This window comes from Sparus aurata, chromosome 10 (genome assembly GCF_900880675.1).
Source record: "Sparus aurata chromosome 10, fSpaAur1.1, whole genome shotgun sequence".
NCBI lineage: Eukaryota > Metazoa > Chordata > Actinopteri > Spariformes > Sparidae > Sparus > Sparus aurata.
Genome location: NC_044196.1, coordinates 14,478,594 through 14,498,601, shown reverse-complemented (window position 1 = coordinate 14,498,601; position 20,008 = coordinate 14,478,594). Strand labels below are relative to the sequence as shown.

The 20,008-nt window shown below is 41.4% G+C and overlaps 1 protein-coding gene across 1 annotated transcript; it reads right to left on the bottom strand.

The window, feature by feature from the left end:
• Window positions 1–15,114: 15,114 nt before the first annotated feature.
• LOC115589665 (complement C1q-like protein 4) lies at window positions 15,115–16,850 on the bottom strand. Its single transcript, XM_030430720.1, has 3 exons — window positions 16,796–16,850; window positions 16,169–16,297; window positions 15,115–15,383 (listed from the first exon to the last, which is right to left on the bottom strand). The coding sequence occupies exons 1-3, from the start codon at window positions 16,806–16,808 to the stop codon at window positions 15,115–15,117; spliced, it is 411 nt and encodes a 136-aa protein (XP_030286580.1). The 5' UTR covers window positions 16,809–16,850.
• Between the last annotated feature and the right edge of the window lie 3,158 nt (window positions 16,851–20,008).

The following is a 20,008-nucleotide window of genomic DNA, read 5'->3' as shown; positions in this document are numbered from 1 at the left end:
TAATATTTCCCAATTTTGGTTTACAAATTCATTTTTTACACATTCATAGTCTCCTCTGTCCTTGCTCTATGATTGGACTTTGTGGTGGCCAGTTTGTGGTCTGTTTCTGTGCTTTATGTTTCAGAGGAGCTTGGTGAGGCTTTGTGTGGCTTTATTTGCTGCTGATTGGAGCTGTGCTGGTCCACACAACTGCAGCACATTAAGTATAATCAGCACCTGCTCTCATACCCAGACCTTTCCAGCAGATCTACACTACTCACAAAAAGAACCTAAAATCCACTTAACCTTTACAGGTGAACTTAATGTGACCTTCTCTAAAATTTTGAATGGCCATGTCCAACAGTTCAATGTTTCAGTACTTTCTGCACAACTTGCTGTTCTCTAACAAGGAGCTTAACAGCAAAATTCACAACAGGTGTTTGATCCATGAACTGACCAATACATTTCCTGGTTCAATTAGAATTGGTATTTAAAAAGTCCTCCTCATCACGCTGTTCACATTTTGACATCATGAGACTAAGACGACACCTAACAAATGATCAACATTACCTCGCCATTGCAAGCTTCAAAAAGGATGTTGTGAAGTGGCCACTGAGCTTAGGGTGTCACAGAGTGTCATCAGCAGGTTGCAACAGAGATACAGAGAGACTGAAAGAGTCACAGAAAGGCATAGAAGTGAACGTCCATTGGCCACATCCCACCAGATGAGCCTTTGGTGGTGGTGTTACAGTGTGGGCAGGTGTGTCTAGTCAATACAGAACTGCCCTACACTTTGTGAATGGTACAGTGACAAGCCCATACTACCTGAATAACATCATTAATCCAGTCATTGTGTCCCTGCATGAACAACACGCCTAATTTCATCTTCACGGACGACAATGCTCCAGGTCATTGAAGTCACATCATTAGGGAACGGCTGCTGGAGAATGGGGTACCTCAAATGGAGTGGCCTGCACTTTCTCCAGACCTGAAGCCCATAGAAAACCTATAGGATCAGCTGAGTCGCCGTGTTGAGGCTCCTTACTCTGTGCCCCAGAACCTTGGTGACCTTATTGAGACATTGACATTTTTTGTTGTGGTATACCTACTACTGTTGTTGGCTTTTGTTTCAATAAATTGTTTTAGATGAGGAAATCACCATTGCATGCTTCCACTTAAATGCCCTTAAATGAAACAGATTGCTCCTCAGTGTTATGGCACTGACTTTGTTAATACAACATGGTGTGTAACCAGGAATATAAACAAACCTTAAGAAGTTAGTTAAAAAGTAAACAATACTAAATCATAAATAGAGTGTATGGTCAAGTGAATATATATCACACTATGCATGACATGTGGAGTTATCAGATGATTCTGAAATCTTTGAGGAGATCTTGTTGCAAAATCTGCAGCAATAAATTCATGAAGAAGATCATCTGTCTTTGAATAGCTACATTAATTGTTATTTTGAGACTTCAGGAGAAAAGAACTCCACAACAGTCTAAAAAACACACTTAGGATATTGCCCTTTTTGTGAGTAGTGTATATTAAAATACCTACAGATGAACATGACCTTTTGATTAGACAGTGTAAACATTTCCTCCATCCAATCCTTGAAAATTACAATATCAGAACCCGGTCCTCCATAAATACAGCTAACAATTACATTCTTCTTTTTTCCATGTATATATCTTGTGTACAAAATTCTAATACGTTTCCGTATTGCAGTTGTCTCTCTTCCACCTTGAAATCAAAGTGTTTGTCCACAGACACAGCCACACCTCCTCCAGTCTTGTACTCCCTGTTTATGTCATTCATTTAATAACCATCTAATTGTAGTAATTCTAGTTGTAGATGAATGATTTTCTTTCAGAATGTGTCATGTTTGTATACTGTGAATTTAATCACTTGTGTTTCCAGTTACCTTACAGTCCACTTTGGCAGGCCGCCACCTGCCGTGCATAGAGTCAGAAGCTAATTCACTGTTTTGTTTTACCTGACCTCAAAGATTATTCGAGGTTAAAATAAAGGTTGAATGAATAAATGTATTTATATATTAACCAATTGTTTATTGTACAGGCTCAACTGATGTGTATAACACTTTGTAAATGTTTAATAATACTGAAGTTCATCTTTAAATATTATATGGATGTTCATTTTGAAGTTGCAACTGATGTTAATAAACTCCTGTTTAATAAATGGTTTATGATTGATGGTTCATTTCAATGCTTGTTAACAGTGAAAAACTGAGCTAAAGTTAATAATAGATTTAACATTTAATAATCATGTTTATTATTGTTACGGCCCTAGTGCTGTGGGCGTGTTTGTGTTTTTTCTTTTACCCATTCAGGTGACACCCGCATCCTCCCCCTATTGCTCGTCACTGTGTGGATCGCACACCTGAGGCTACTTGCCACCTAGGTCGTGTGGTACAAAGAGGCTGTGGATGCCAGTGTACGGAGCCAGAACAGTCTCATAATGGATAAATGCACACATAAAGGAATAAATGCATGAAAAAGGACTCACAAATGTATTTGGGGAGTTGTATATATATATGACCCGATACACAAATGCATTTTCAATGCACACACAAATATGCTTCAATCCATATATAAGTAAAGAAAAAGAAAATTCACATATAAAAATAAGATTTGTAAACATATTTGTGATGCGCACTCAAATATTTCTTGTTTTAAATATGTGCAATAAAAATTCACGAATGTACAAATTGTCAGTTATTTGCAATCTTCACCAAAAACATATTTGGAAGTTGTTACATTGATATACTAATTGTCAAACGCGCATTTGTCTCAGTGCTTTTAATTTGTAAACCTCCCTGCATTTGTGTGCAGATTTTTGAGACTCATCTAGCGCTACTCCGATTCACAAATGCGTTTTTTCTACAAGGGGGTCGTCTGCAGCCAATCAGATGTCTCACTCCTTTACAGCCAATCACATGAGTGCCTCCCCACGAGGGGTTTTTAACTGACGTCATTACACCGCGCAAGTAGATAGAGATAGATAGATAGATATCAGTAGATCTTTATTGTCGCATTAGGAGCCATCATCAGCAGTACACAGACATGACTGAGGAGAGGCAGTCTCTCCTCAGTTCTTACAGCACTTTGAGATAACACACATTAACTGTAGACAACAACAGGATGTACATGATTTCACTCAAGATGTTATTCAACCTTTCTTTACCTGGTCGTGACATTTTCCAGGTTGAAGACACATTGTTCTTCTTCCTTCATACATCACAACATCTCAAACATCCCCCACCTGCACCTGCTCCTTAAACTCCTCCACACATATATCCTCTTGTTGTACAGACACACAGGAAGAGGTCTGAACCCCCTCCAGGCTGAACTCCTTTATAATGAGTTTACTTGTATTTAGTTTCCCAACAACTTAAACATTGTAATATCATGGTGGATATATAAGACAGCAAGCAAAAGCTGAATCATATTGGAAAAACTCAGGAAGTTCCCTCCCACCTGACATCAATTATTAAATATTTAATGTTTGAGTTTTATCTGGTAGTGTCAAAAATGAAAGCGTTGATCCTCTGTGGACCATCAGATTGTGATATTTATTGTCACTGTCATGATATGAAACAGTAAAAGGAACAGATCAGACTCAGTGGAATAATGATATATTCTGGTTGATCACAGTAATATGACAGCAACAGCCACCTGTTTTAATCTAAATCTAAATTTATTGTCACTGTCATGATATGAAACAGTAAAAGGAACAGATCAGACTCAGTGGAATAATGATATATTCTGGTTGATCACAGTAATATGACAGCAACAGCCACCTGTTTTAATCTAAATGTACATTTGAATGGGATCTGAGTCGGTGCATCATTGATCTCAGGTTATTGGAAACATCTTTCTGAATTCATTAATTCTCTCTGATTCTAACTGATCTGGAAACCATTGAAAGAGGTGCTATTTTCAGCTGCCCAAACATGTTTTTTTGTGGGCATGCTCACATAAACCTGGTCTCCTTGCTGCAGCTGCAGGACAACTGCATTTCCTCCATTATCAATAATAAACACCTGCAACAGGTGCAGTGAAGACACCTGTGAAAACTACAGAGGATTTTTATGGGTTTCTAAAAGACTTTGAATGTGACATAATTACAACATGGTAGAGGTGTGTAGCCAAAGATGAATTACTTTCTGGACATACATCTGAATTTTTGCAGTAATATTCAGTAATGGAAACAAGTGCATCTACTTCATGCCTCGGTGTAGAAAGCATAAAAGATGTTGGTGGGACAATTTTAACACATTTTGGAGTTTCTCCTCCTGAAAAGGTTTTAAGTAGAGTAGATGTCATTTTCTGTATTCTGATGCCATTTAACAGGTGGTTTGATTTTATCTGGTTATAGTTGCATCAGAAATATTATCAGCAGGTCGACATTTTGCCATTTCATCCTGAGGAAGTGCCTCAGAAAACATGTTTGAAGACAACAAAAGACTCAACATATGTAAATTGGTTCAATGACTAACTTATCATGGGCGTCTCAGCCATTTTACTAGAATGGGAAAAGTCCCACCTACTTCTCTCTCTTCTATGAATGTCCAGTTTAATTAAACTAAATGTCAAGTTTTTACTGCTACGTTGCACTGAGACACTTCACTGTTAATATACAGTATAATATTACTGGTTACTGTTTTTTTTTTTCATCAGTCTGGCACTGCACAGATCATCAGTAAATTTAAACCTTGTTAATCTGTCACACTTTGAACAGGTACAGAGAGTAATCAGATTACATATATTAATAATGATATAAAGCTACAGTATATTCATCAGGCCAGTTTGTAAAATGTATCAACAATTTAACAGTTACAGGTGATTTAGGCTGCATGTGATGTCCTTACCTGTACAGCTGTTGTAGGCATCACCAATGTTTGTTTTTTTTTTCAACACTTTATTTATAAAGTTTTTAAAGTTTAAACCACACAGAAAACACACAGAAGCAGAACAACAAAATACACAGAGCACAACATGACAAGACAAAACAAAACAAAACAAGACAAACTGCCAGCCCACAGTAATATAAACATTGAAAAAATAAAGTCATACAAGTCAGTCCACGTACTGAATCAAGAGTACAGAGGTAGATTTTAAGGTCCGAGACAAAGTCCAAAGAGCCAGGATCAAGAGAGTTCAAGGAGAGGCTTGGATGTACAAGGCACATTGCAATCTGTACAGAACAAAATGAGACAGAATAATATAATCCAGTGTAACTAGTCCAGGGGATCAAGTTTATCACTTCGAATGTATTCAATAAAGGGTCCTCAGACTTCAAGGAACTTGTGGTGAGTGTCTGACAAAGAATATCGAATTTCTTCCAGGTAAATACAGGAAACCATATCATTCAACCATTTTTTAAAACGAGGAGAAGCTGATTTCCAATCTCTAAGAATAACTCGTTTTGCTACGACCATATCAAACATGAGGGCTTGTTGTAGTGATGAGGGAAGAGTGAGAGAAAATTTAGAACAGCCCAATATTATCAGGAGACTGTCATGGGTCAACTGTTTGCTGTTAATGACACTGTACAAGTAGAAAATGTCATGCCAAAAAATCCTAAGCTTAGGGCAGGAACAGAAAAGGTGAGCCAGAGTCCCGTCGTCTGATTTGCATTTATCACAGGTAGCGGAGACGGAGGGAAAGATCCTATTCAGCCTGACTTTAAACTGAATAAGTTGAAGTCTAGCATTGATAGAGCAAGATTTGATCCTAGTCAGCCCCTGACTTGTCCAGTGGGAGAAGAAATTTTATGTATTGCCCTGTCAGCCTGTACACCTTTTAACTGTCTAGCAAGTAATTTATCAGGTTTATCTACCAGCTCGAAGTGCTTTTGCTTAAGTTTAAGGATGTAGCTTCCAACTTGTTCTCCCAGCATCTGATTATACTCGTATTTTATCTTCAGGATGGCGCTAAGGGTGTCGTCATTGTTTGTATTGCGATAAGTGTCCTCCAACGCCGCCAACTTGGCCTCAGTAACTGCGAGACGCCTCAGCCTGGACCTTTTAGTGGCGGACTGATATGAGATGATGTGACCCCGCAGTACCACCTTGAACGACTCCCATAAAACTGAGTCAGAGACTGCCCCATTATCGTTAGTGAGCAAAAAATCTGAAATCTTAGCCGAAATATAATCATGAAATGCTTTGTCTGAATTTAGGGAGGGATTGAATTTCTAATTGTATGAAGGTGTCTGGAGGTTCAAATTGATCTGGACTGAAAGAGGAGCATGATCGGACAATAGAATACTATGATGTGTTGAACTGAGTGTGTGCGAGGTTAATTTAGAGTCTACCAGGAAGTGGTCAATTCTGGTGAAGGTACCGTGTACAGGAGAGAAGAAAGAATATTGTCTCTCAAAGGGGTGCTGAAGCCTCCAAATGTCAACCAAATCAAATGAATTCACCAAATCATTAAGAACTGGCACAGATTTCAATGGTGGGGCAGCTTTGGTGGAAGATCTGTCCAACTGAGGGTCGAAATAGCAGTTAAAGTCGCCCCAGATGATTATGTTATGAGTATTATATTCTGCAACAAGATTAAAAACTTTACAGAAAAAATCAGGACAATCAAAATGAGGGGCATAGATGTTTAAAAGAACTAATGGGAAGGAATTGATTGCACCAGTGACAAGGACATATCTCCCACCTGGGTCTGTTGTTATGGAGTTGAATACAAAAGGGGTAGTTTTGCGGATAAGGATGGCAACCCCCCTCGCCTTAGAAGAAAAAGTGGATTGATACACTTGTGAAACCCATAGCGATCTCAAACGTATCTGCTCTGTAGGTTGAATGTGGGTCTCCTGCAGAAAATGTCAGAAGACAAGGACTTTAAATGTGAAAATACCTTTCCCCTCTTAAGTGCCTTGCCAAGACCTCTACAATTCCAAGATGTAAAAGTAATAGGACTCAATTCCGGCTTGGCCAAATGACTATCCTGCATTTAGAGAACCAAAGAACAGAAAATAGAGGCGGACATGACAAATGTGACAAGAGACTGGCAGTTTACACACAAAAAACAAAAACCCCAAAAGATACCAAAAGCCGCAGCAAGAACTAGGCGACACTACCCTCTATCTGTCGGGAGGCTGCCGGGAAACAGAGACAGCAAAACCGTACAGTGGTAAGCTGACCTATACTAACAGCACCGTGAGCACCACCAAAATAGGGGTTAACATACGACGAGGTGCACCTATAAGAACATAATAACAAACAAGTGCTAAAGCCCATATTAGAAATGTTTGGAGGAGGGGCATTTATGCAAGTCCCTTTATAGAAAAACATATATAATAAATATATAATATCTCACTCCTGGCAGAAAATTATAACACTGGATATTAAGAATGACAAAATGCTAAATGCTAAATTGCAACATCAGTAGTGACACTGCATAAAATGCGGTGTAGGAAGCATTAACAGTCATGTTTTGTCAGCCAGTGAGTTGGCAAACCGTTCAACGTCCGCTGGCGAGTCGAAGATTTTCACTGTGTTGTTGTGGACAACCTGAAGCCTGGCAGGAAAACGCAGGGAGCACTTAGCGCCGGCATCCATGAGCCGATTCCTCACGGCGGTGAAGGCCTGGCACTGCAATGACACCTCAGCCGTATAGTCGGGGAATATTGAGACCCTCTCACCATGGTACTGCAGTGGGGATTGTTGGCGGCTGAGCCGAAGGATACTGACCAGGTCGCTGTCGTTGTGGACTCTTGCAATGATGATCGGCGGTCGCTCGTTAGCGAGTGGCTTGGCTCTCAGGCTGCGGCCCGGTCAATTTTGACGGGCCTAGTAAAGTTGTCTTGGCCAAGAAGCTCCGGTATCAGCCATGACACAAACTCAGTCGGGCGACCTTTTTCTTCTCCTTCTTTAATGCCCACAATCCTGATGTTGAGCCTACGGGAACGATCCTCCAAGTCATTCAGTTTACTTTGAGAAGCCCGTTAGCCGCCGTTAAATCTTTGCACATTGCCTCTAACACTGTAATGCGGCTATCGGCAGCTGAGAGGGCCTTGTCCATGTCGTCCAGACGGTGCTGCTTCGCGGTGTTCTTTTTGGAGGGCAGATAGGCTCGCTTCGATTGAGTCAAGGCGCAGCCTGCAAGAGAGGGGCGTAACCTGTAGTGGGCGTAACGTGTAGTTACGTCACCTGTAGTGGGCGTAATGTGTAGTTACGTCACTGCTACAGGTTACGCCCACTATGCACGCTTCTTAAAGGGATATGAGCCTAAATAGGTACTACTACAGTTTGACCACGGTCCAGCAGCACAAACGTCAATGTCTACGCAATCTTTGCCCCATAATAGATGTATTCTTTCTATTGTTTATTTGTTTTAGTGGTAAACGAGTAACAAGGCAGGATATTATGATGAGATGGAAACACCACACTTAAGACACTCTCAGAGACCAGAATTCATGAGTAAATGGATTAAATAAATAAATATATCAATGTCATTGCTTGTGTGGGTGTGAGTAAGATAGCTAAACATTCCTGTGTTAAAAACGTGTGAATTAAAATCGTCTGTGTTAAGCATGTGTGTACATTTATTTGAACAGTTCCTTATTGCAGAGGGTGACAGCTGATGGTATGAATTACTTTTTGTAGCCATTCTTCTTGGCCATTTGTATGGCCAGTCTGCAGCAGCTGAAATGCTGAGTGAAGGGGATGAGTGGAATCCTGATAAATCAGGAAAGCCTTTTTTTATTGTCACCTGTGTGAGTAAGTCCTGGAGTTGAAGTTGTTTTTGTCCAGTGATCTTGTTGGCCAGGGGCCTTATTTAGAAGGCGTACGCCACTCTCTTCGCACACCGTGGGATTTATAAAAAAAGAACTTAACGGGAAAATGTGCGGTCCTCCACGGCAACTCTGATCCATGTGTACACACATAAGCGCCACTGATGGCAGAAGAAAGAAACGGGATAAACTGTGTGAAACTGATACTGATCGTGTAAAATAAATAGTAATATTACCTCTCATATATGAACAGTTTATTTGCAAGAAATGGTTAAAAAAACAACTATTTCTACAATGAATAAACAAACATACTCCCCGGAGTGCACACGGGAAACATATGATTTAGGACAATAGTAAGACAACAGTAGGGCAAATTGTGTTTACATTGATATGAATGCAGTTTAATATATTAATATCCTATATCATATAGACCATTTCGTTTCATCTCCGTTTTCAATGCATAACGCATAAAACACTTTGTAACTGTGTTTTCTTGCCATACAAATAAAGACTATAATTATCTTATATCATTAGTCTGAAGAACTGTAAGTCAATCAGGGTAATTCTCACACAGCAGATATTACCTACTACGTGGGTATATAAAGGCATGTATTCACAATGCGTTATGGCGCACAATGGCTGCTTTGGCACTGTTGGAGGATGTGGCAAAGGGAAGGATACGGAGGGAGCGGAACTTTAGAGACCAGCAAGATCCACTGGCCAACAGTGATGAGTGGCTGATGAACTGTTTCCGACTCCCACGAGCTGTCCTCCTGGATCTATGTGCGTATTGGGCCCAGCCAGGGACGTGCACAGGATTATAGAGGGCAGGGGCTCAAAGTCAGAAAAGGGCAGTTTGTTTTTTCAGGCCTTAATAACACAATATGTAGATTAACTTAAAATTAGTAAACAAAGTACATGTAGAAAGCTAACTTCTTAGCTATGTATCCTGTGTAGCTGTGAGTGATATGCAATTGCCATTTCATGTGTGTCAACAAATTATTGTCAACATGATTTTATTCACATCATCATAATACTGAGGTTTGGAAGACATGCATTTCAGCTGCAATTCTTAAAAAGCAACAAAACACTGGTTTATTATAAGGCTATTTATTGGAGGGCAAGTGCAAAATAGTAATACAGGCTACACATCTAAACGTGACAAAACCAAGAAATGACTACTGTGACTGTTTGTAGGAACAACAATGTTTACAACAGGAAAGTCACAGTGAACTCAATAACTGGAAGAAGTTTAAGATTTGCGGCAGATAAACAGCCGACACAAGACAGCTGTCATGTTATTCTTAACTCTCATTAACAAGCAGTTAGCTTAACAAGGACAAATGGACACTCTTCTGAAATATGACTCATATTTAAGCACGTTGAATAAGTGAAAGGCGACTTGTTAGCCCCCACAAGGAAGTTATGTTAATGGTTTATAACTCACAAAGGTTCAAGTCGCTCCACTGCGTCTCATCTATGTGCATGGTGGAGTTCTCCATGAGGCAGCGGCTTCTCTCTCTCTCTCTCTCTCTCTCCCTCTCTCTCTCTCTTTGTCTTCAAAATAAGAGCTTGGCATTGCAGCCCATTGGTATTTAGAACTGGGTTCTTAGCGGGGGGCTTTTAATTTGAAAGTAGCGACCGTTCGTAGAGAGAGACAGAGCAGAGCCGCAGCAGACAGAGAAGCGGCTTTAAGCCTGGTTTATGCTTCTGCGTTGCGGCGACGGCGCTACGTCGTCGACCCTACGCCGTCATTGAGCATTCGAAGTTCTGCGTCGAGGGAGCGCGTTGTTCTGCAATTCACCGCCAAGCCGCTAGGGGTGTGTGGCTGTGTCTTTGTTTGGTTTCGGGGGGTTCATATCGGATTCCTTGGTTTTCTTCCGGTCAGACAGTAAACAATGGCAACTGAGATGGAGCGGGTGTTTTTGGAGATGGAGCTCGTGGATATTGAACAACAAATGCTGTTATTACAAATGTTGAAGCGCAGGCAAAAGCAACTGCCGGAAATGACGTTCTGAGCGGACCAATCACAGTCCTTGCCGTTCGCGTCTTGACGCGCCGACGTGACGCGTAGTCAGGATTTTTTGGAGGCGCACGTCAGGGTCCGCGTAGGGGTCTGCGTCGACGATGTAGCTACGCCGTCGCCGTGACGCAGAAGCATAAATCAGGCTTTATAGACTCACACACACACGACATCATATTACGAGGAAATGTGTACGGTAGATAACCGTGGCATTTTTATACCGCCGTTTTTTTGACATCACTTTGCACAACAGGAATTTATGTATTCATTAAAAAACACACAAAAAGGGCACTTTATAATATGAGGCAAAAAGGGCAGGGGCTCGAGCACCCTTTGGACCTGATGTGTGCACGTGCCTGTCGCTCATAGAGAATTTCATCAGGAAATGCCAGCGGATCAGCGTGATCTCGAAGAAGCCGCTCACGTCGTAGTGCTGCCCGAATTATTCTTGCTCCCAGGTCCACCGGGTTCTCAATGAATGGTGACGCCATCTCCGAATGAGTTACACAGTGAAACAGCGGCGCTTTTATAGCCGATTTTAAGCTGAAACTCTGAACAGAACCTGGTCAGGACCAGGTTATGAGCTAAGCATAAGTTACCATGGTGATCTAGCCGGGTTAAAAGAGAGCCACCTTTGTAGTACAGGGAAGCCTGGCTTTAGACTCAACATACCTCGCTAACCCACTAAACTGGCTTTGCAGTACACCCCTCTGATCTCTATATTGTAGGTGGAGTGAAGACCAGGGTCTTCAGAGGAGGTGTGGATTACCTGTACCACCTGGTTCACCTGTATTTAAGATGGGTCTGAAGACAGAGGGGGTTGTACACTGTGCACACTGTAAAGCCTCCAGAGCCAATGTGATTACTGTTTTTGGCCTATATGGATAAAACTGACTGGACTCGTCTGCAGACTCCGGTCATGCTCCGGTTCTTTCTCATCATGCAGCACGACATCAAGACTCCAGCTCTTCACACCTCCATTATTATGTTCATTTGTACCTTTACACACACCTCATGATGACAGCTGATAACCTGAAAGACCAACTGATACAGTTGAAGCCAGAAACATATATCATATCTGGTTCTGGTCCTCACCTATCCAGTCCTGAACCAGCTCAGACCTTAACACAACACTGACACAATTCATTCTACATCTTTCCACATTTTGAAAATTGCAACTGCTGTACAGTGGAAAAGGCCGAAACATCTACAAGCTGTAGGCATAACAGCACCAGGCACACATACTTACAAATGTCAAGTCATGTGTCAATGCAGCCCATCAGCCTAATCTGCCGCCTTGCCCCCCTCCAAAAAAAACCATGCACATGCAACAACACAACACAAGCACACATGCAACAACAAATCCAAAATTGGTGATTCTGAATTTTGAAAAAAACATTTTTATGATTAACTGAAGGATTAAATGTTCTTTCGTGGGTTTACAAGATTCTCCTTCTTCTTGAGTGAAAGAAACAATTTAAAAACACTGGTGAACCGAGAACTCCCTATTAATGTTGCATGAAGCAGACAAATGTGTTGACAAGCACCGGTGTAGAGTTTGTTTCAACACTGGGATAGACTGAGGTTTGGTGAGTTTATCAAGGTCATGGTTTGGGTCAAATACATTCATCTCCATGGTTACAACAGTAAAAAGAAGACCTACTGACATGTTAAACAAACAGCAGTCATGCATATGATGGGAAAACTTATCACTTCTCACCTAAAACACATTTTGAGTCTAAAGCCTTAAAAAATGTTTTTGGAGAATCAGATATTCAATGATTAATTACATGTACATGATTGTGAAACTTGTCAGTTCTTGCCCTTCACACATTTTCAGTCAAAGTATTTTCTATATTATGAAAAATTAGTTGAACTGAACCTGATCCATCTCTAGCACTCCGTTCAGGTATGTTATGCTGAAAGATTCCACTAGATGTCGCTGTGTTATTAAATAGAATGCTACTTCAGTTGGCCTCCTCACAGGAAGTCACTCCAAACGTGAGAACACTGTTTGGTGAATTTATTTGAAAGCAAGTGCATTTTTCCAACATCTTATTTTGGACATCCAAGACATGCATTGTCATTGTATTATTTATTTGTTTACAGTGATCAGATTATTAAGAATAAATCATTTGTTACTGGAATTAAGAATCTGTCATTTTCAAAATATCTCAACTAGTTTTCGGTGTCTTGCAACCAAATGTTTATTCTGTGTAGCATTCTGTCACTGGGTGAGCTAGCATTGAATGACCCTATAGAACGTTGACTTATAGTCCTTATATCAATACACAAGAACATATGATTCAGTTAAGATTTTAAACAATATTTATTCCCAAAAAAATCACTGAATTTGATATTTTAAATGTAATATGATGTATTTGTAGTATTTTGCACTGGATTTAGTGAGAAATGTGGCTGTTGCCACAGTAATGCCGTCAAGCACATCATAATGCCAAATGGCAGACTCAAAGGAGACATATAATGCCCATTTTCAGGTTCAAATGTTATTTTGGGTTACTACTAGACTAGTTTTACGCGCTGCAATGCCCAAAAAACACAGCACTGTATCCCCCCTCTATCTGAAACGCTCTGTTGTAGCTCCTGTCTCTTTAAGGCCCCTCTTCCTGAATACCCAGTCTGCTCTGATTGGTCGGCTCACACAAGCAGGCACAGTTAACAGTGACAGAGCAGCTGTACTAAATCAATTCTTACGTGCCAACCTAGCCACTGGGAATAGATTATGCAAATGTGAGACATGGTGATGTACTGTGATGTAACATAGTCACAGAATTAAAGGTGAGAAACACCCAATGAGGTGTTTCAGCAGCTGTGTTTTCTGTGGGAGAGAGGAGCTTTTGTTGGAGCAGACTTTGACCTTTTTAACTTTCAAGACCTTTTACATGCACAAGAACCCATATATAAGAACATATATTTTTATATATGTTTATATATATTATATAACGTATGTATATATTTATATATATATGTTATATAACACACTGAAGGAGCGGAAACAATGAAAAGGGATGATATGTCTCCTTTAAAAGACTCATGACACCTCTGAAAAATACTGCTTATTGTGTTATAACCTCATTGTATTTACAAATCAGATTTTAAACTCAATTTAGACATTAAATAGGCACACAAGGTCTGGGTGACTTCAGGTTACAGGTCTGTCAAAAACATAATAATACCCAGCAAACCAGCAAGTTTCAATCTCTCTTTCAATCCACAATGATTAGTTTTTTAAATGGAGAAGGATTGCTTATTGTACTCCTGGCAAAAAACCTTTTTTGTTTTGCAAAACCTTTGCATCAGTCAAGACGGACCTTGCCTGTTTGTTGCATTCTTACAAGCAGCATTCTCAATCAAGCACAAAGCACATAGAGGGAAGCATTCAGTGAGAACAGTGCAATCAGGTCAAGTTCTAACCTGCTACTGGCAGGAAGTTTGAGTTTTGGAAACTGTTGAGGCTGAAAACAGATTGATTAAAGTAGTTAGACTGATCCAAAATGTACACTTGCATCCCAGGACTTACATAAAAATGACATCCAAGTGCTTCTTTTCTTATCAAAGATGAAGTTCTGTACTTGAAACACCTTCACTTATTATTATCATGTCATGAAAACTGTGAAGTGCAGATGAGAGTTCGCACTCAAAAACCAGGTGACACAATATTCAGATATATATTTTTATTGTGGCATTAGGAGCCATCATCAGCAGTACACACACATGACTGAGGGGAGGTAGTCTCTCCTCAGTTCTTACAGCACTTTGATATAACACACATTTACTGTAGACAACTACAGGATGTGCATGATTTCACTCAAGCTGTATTCAATCTTTATTTACCTGGTCGTGACATTTTCCAGGTTGAAGACACACAGGAAGAGGTCTGAACCTCCTCCAGGCTGAACTCCTTTATAATGAGTTTACTTGTATTTAGTTTCCCAACAACTTAAACATTATAATATCATGGTGGATATATAAGACAGCAAGCAAAAGCAGAATCATACTGGAAAAAACTCAGGAAGTTCCCTCACACCTGAAATCAGTGATTAAATATTAAATATTTGAGTTTTATCTGATAAATTTGAAGTGTCTTTGCACAAAACCTGAGGGTGGTGAAACTCATGTAGAGTCAAAATTTAAAGTGTTGATCCTCTGTGGACCATCAGATTGTGATATTTGTTGTCACTTTCATGACATGAAACTTGTTGATCACAGTAATATGACAGCAACAGCCATCTAAATGTACATTTGAATGGTAACAGAATCGGTGCATCATTGATCTCAGGTTGTTGGAATCATCTTCCTGGAGTCACTGATTCTGACTTATTCTAATTGAGCAGGAAACCACTGAAAGTGGTGTGGTAGTTACCTGCCCAAATACTACAGTTTGCCAGCATGCTCACATAAACCTGGTCTCCTTGCTGCAGCTGCAAAAAAACTGCATTTCCTCCATTATCAGCTCCGTCAGAGCCTGCTGGGTGATCAGATGACTTGACTATCATCTCGCTGTTCTTGAAGAGCGTCAGCCACGGGCGTCCAACAGAATGATAGAAGAAGGTGAAATAATAAACACCTGCAACAGGTGCAGTGAAGATACCTGTGAATGAAACAGAGAATTTTTATTGGTTTCCGGAAGGCTTTGAATGTGACATTAATAATTACAAAATGGTAGAGGTGTGTAGCCAAATATGAATACTTTTTGGACATGCATCTGAATTTTTGCAGTAATATTCAGCAAAGGAAACAAATGCATCTACATCATGCATGGATGTAGAAAGCATTAAAAATGTTGGTGGGAGAATTTTAACAGGTTTGGAGTTTCTTCTCTTGAAAAGGTTTTAGTAGAGTAGATGTCATTTCCTGTATTCTGATGCCATTTAACAGGTGGTTTGATTTTATCTGGTTATAGTAGCATCAGAAATATTATCAGTAGGTCGACATTTAGCCATTTCATCCAGAGGCATTGCCTCAGAAAACATGTTTGAAGATTATAAATCACTAAACGTATGTAAATTGATTGAATGACTAATTTACAATGGGTGTCGCAGCCAATTTACTAGGATGGGAAAAGTCCCCCCTCCTTCTCAAAATTAGTATGAATGCACAGATTAATGAAACTACATGTCAAGTTTTTACTGCTACATTGCACCGAGACACTTTATTGTTAAAAAAAACACTTAAAATTTTTTTTTTTTTTTATCAGTCTGGCACTGTCATCAGTAAATTTAAACCTTGATAACCTGTTGCATTTCGAACAGACAGTAATCAGATTACATATATTAATAATGATATACAGCTACTGTATATTCATCAGGCCAGTTTGTAAAATGTATCAACAATATAACAGTTACAGGTGATTTATGCTGCATTTGATGTCCTTACCTGTGGAGCTGTTGTAGGCATCACCAATGTTTGTGACCACTTCGTTGTAAACCAGAGTTATGTCTGTGTTGAATGGTCCATATGACCCACCTTTCTGTATCACTGCACTGAATGCCACCTTGGTTTTGCCTGTGTGAAATAAAATAGAAATGCTTCAATAAAACAACAGGATGAAAAAGTTTTAAGTAATTTTGTATTTCAGTACAATACAAATACACTGATGATGAAATTTCGTTCGGACTTCATGCCACAGTTCTCATTTCTTTCTTAGAATTCTGAGATTTACGTAGATCCAGAAAAAAGTTGTAATTATCATAAAAAAAAACAGTCATACCTCAATGCTTGTTTTTTAACAGTGACCCTAATCCTGCTACTTAGATAAACTTGTAAACTGCAGTTTAGTAGAGGTTGAACTGTGAAACAACACCTCATGCAAGTAAAGAAATTATAAGACTGAAGTACATCCCAACATATGAACATGTTTCAATCTTGTCAGTGTCAAAACCAGCACTGAAATACATATTGATATTGATTACCATTAATTTATTACTTAATGTCATTTTTTTTTTCTTTTTTCAAATCCACAACATCTTCCTGCAAATTTTGAAGAACAAAGGCTCATTCTACCTGTTTCACACATGTTGGATTTGCTGGTAGATATTTACTTCGCTCGTCTTCGCTCCGTCTCCAAAGCTGTGATCAACAGGAAAGCTGCTGCTGCTTTTATATTGTTTGATGGATGGTAAGTTGTTGTCACATGTCTGCCTGAACCAATTATAGAGAATCTTTTGTGATGGGCAAACATCATCCTGGCTCTGAAGATGACTGTAAGGAATTACTCAGGAAAACAGCAGGCTGTGCCAACCTTTGTAATGATTTACAAAACTTTCACCAGTGGCGGCTGGTGAAAAATATTCTAGGTGGGGCTGTATGTGCCAGAAGCTTACGGTAACTATCCAAATAAAAGAACCCAAAACTAAAGATACCATTGTTTTAGGGATAAACATCCATCCATCCATCCATTTTGTATGCTTATCCGGGGCCGGGTCGCGGGGGCAGCAGCTTGAGCAGGGACACCCAGACTTCCCTCTCCCCAGACACTTCCTCCAGCTCTTCCGGGAGGATCCCAAGGTGTTCCCAGGCCAGCTGGGTGACATAGTCACTCCAGCGTGTCCTGGGTCTTCCTCGGGGTCTCCTACCGGCGGGACATGCCAGGAACACCTCCTGAGGGAGGCGTCCCGGGGGCATCCGAACAGAGCTCCTCACCCTATCTCTAAGGGAGCGCCCTGCCACCCTGCGGAGGAAACTCATTTCAGCCGCTTGTATCCGGGATCTTATTCTTTTGGTCATGACCCAAAGTTCATGACCATAAGTGAGGGTAGGAACGTAGATTGACCGGTAAATTGAGAGCTTCGCCTACTTAGCTCTCTCTTCACCACGACAGACTAATACAACGACCGCATTACTGCGGCCGCTGCACCGATCCGCCTGTCAATCTCACGCTCCATCCTTCCCTCACTCATGAACAAGACCCCAAGATACTTAAACTCCTTCACTTGAGGCAGGAACTCTCCCCCAACCCGGAGGGTGCAAGCCACCTTTTTCCGGTCAAGAATCATGGCCTAGGACTTGGAGGTGCTGATTCCCATCCCAGCTGCTTCATACTCGGCTGCAAACCGCCCCAGGACATGCTGGAAAAGGGGGGAAAAGGGGGGACCACCACCCCAGTCTGCCAGTCCAGAGGCACTGTCCCCGACTGCCACGCGATGCTGCAGAGACATGTCAACCAAGACAACCCCACAACATCCAGAGACTTGAGGTACTCAGGGCGGATCTCATAGAGTGCTTTGCCACTGAGGAGCTTCAGGACTACCTAAGTGACTTTGGCTTGGGTGATGAATGGGTCAACCTCTGAGTCCCCAGCCTTTGCTTCCTCTATGGAAGGTGTGTCAGTGGGATTGAGGAGATCCTCAAAGTATTCCTTCCACCACCACAATGTCCCCAGTCAAGGTCAACAGCTCCCCACCTCCAATGTAAACAGTGTTGGTGGAAGACTGCTTCCCCCTCCTGAGGTGCCGGATGGTTTGCCAGAATTTCTTCGAGACTGACCGGTAGTCCTCCTCCATGGCCTCCCCGAACTTTTCCCAGACCCGAGTTTTTGCTTCCACGACTGCCCATGCTGCCGCATGTTTGGCCTGCCGGTACCCGTCAGCTGCCTCAGGGGTCCCCCGGGCCAACCAGGCTCGATAGGGCTCCTTCTTCAGCTTGACAGCATCACTTACTTCCGGAGTCCACCACCGGGTTCGGGGATTGCCGCCACGACAGGCACCGGAGACCTTACGGCCACAACTCCGGACAGCCGCGTCAACAGTGGAAGTGGAGAACGTGGTCCATTCGGACTCAACGTCCCCAGACTGTGCGTGGAGGTGAGCCCGACTATCTCTCGCCGGTACCGCTCAACCTCCAGCACCAGCTCAGGCTCTTTCCCCCCCAGCAAGGTGACATTCCATGTCCCCATGGCTAGAGTCACTGTCTGGGGATTGGGTCGCCGTGGCCCCTGCCCACGACTGCCACCCAAATCACACTGCACCGGCCCCTTCTGAACCCTCACGTTGCTCGTTTGGGCTGTGCCCGGCCAGGTCCCGCGGGCAAAGACCCGGCCACCAGGCGCTCGCCTGCGAGCCCCAACCCCAGGCCTGGCTCCAGGGTGGGGCCCAGGTGACGCCAATCCGGGCGATGTAAACTTCCTTGATGTTCTATCTTTCATTAGGGGCTTTTGAACCAATCTTAGTCTGACCCGTCACCTAAGACCTGTTTGCCTTGGGAGACCCTACCAGGGGCATTAAGCCCCGGACAACATAGCCCCTAGGATCATTCAGGTGCTCAAACCCCTCCACCACAATAAGGTGCCGGTTCAAGGAGGAGTAAACAATAATTATTTAATTGCCCTATAGAAATCAACAGTTTGACAGATAATAACAACGATATGAGATGTATATTAGTGAATACTCCTAATACAAAATTTAAATTCTTGAGAGACATTTACAGGTGGATGATGATTAAAAATAACTATATACAAAGAAAAACTGTCATAGGAACATAAAATGTAGCAATCAGATTTAAATATTAGTGAATACTAATTACAATACAAAACTAGAACTGCAAGCAGTTATGTACGGGGGCCAAGCCACGGAAGTTGGCCCCAAAAGATGACGGGCTCGGGGCAAAAGTGAGGAAACAGGCCAACGTCTGAGCCGTGGTATTCGCTGTAATGGGAAGTGCACTGGAAGTGCAAAAGGCTGAATGTGTGCCGATTTGGATTTGTTGTAATAAGCCATGCCCACATTGACCAGTCATGACCACCTTCAAGATATGGCCTCAGGATTGGCCCTACATCATACGACCTAAGCCGTAGCCGTTCAAGAGATATAAACTTCCCATATTTTTAGTATTTCTTGGTATGGAAGAACTGTCACCTATTCTATATCTACCATATACATTTTAAAGCTCTCAGCGTAATAGTTTGGTTGAAATTAATGTTTGTTGTTTTTTGTCTTCTAATCTGACACGCCCACATTGACCAGTCATGACCACCTTCAAGATATGGCCTCAGGATTGGCCCTACATCATACCGACGAAATTCAGTAAAAATCGCTGTGGCTGTTCAAGAGATATAAACTTCCCATATTTTTAGCGCCCCCTAGTGGTCAAAATTCGCCAAAATCGGCTCATCCCTTCCCAGTGTCATGACAACCAAGGATCTCAAATTTGGTGTTCACAGCATTCAGTTTGACCGAGATATCAAACAGTTTACATTTTTATAGCTAGCTACAGGAATTT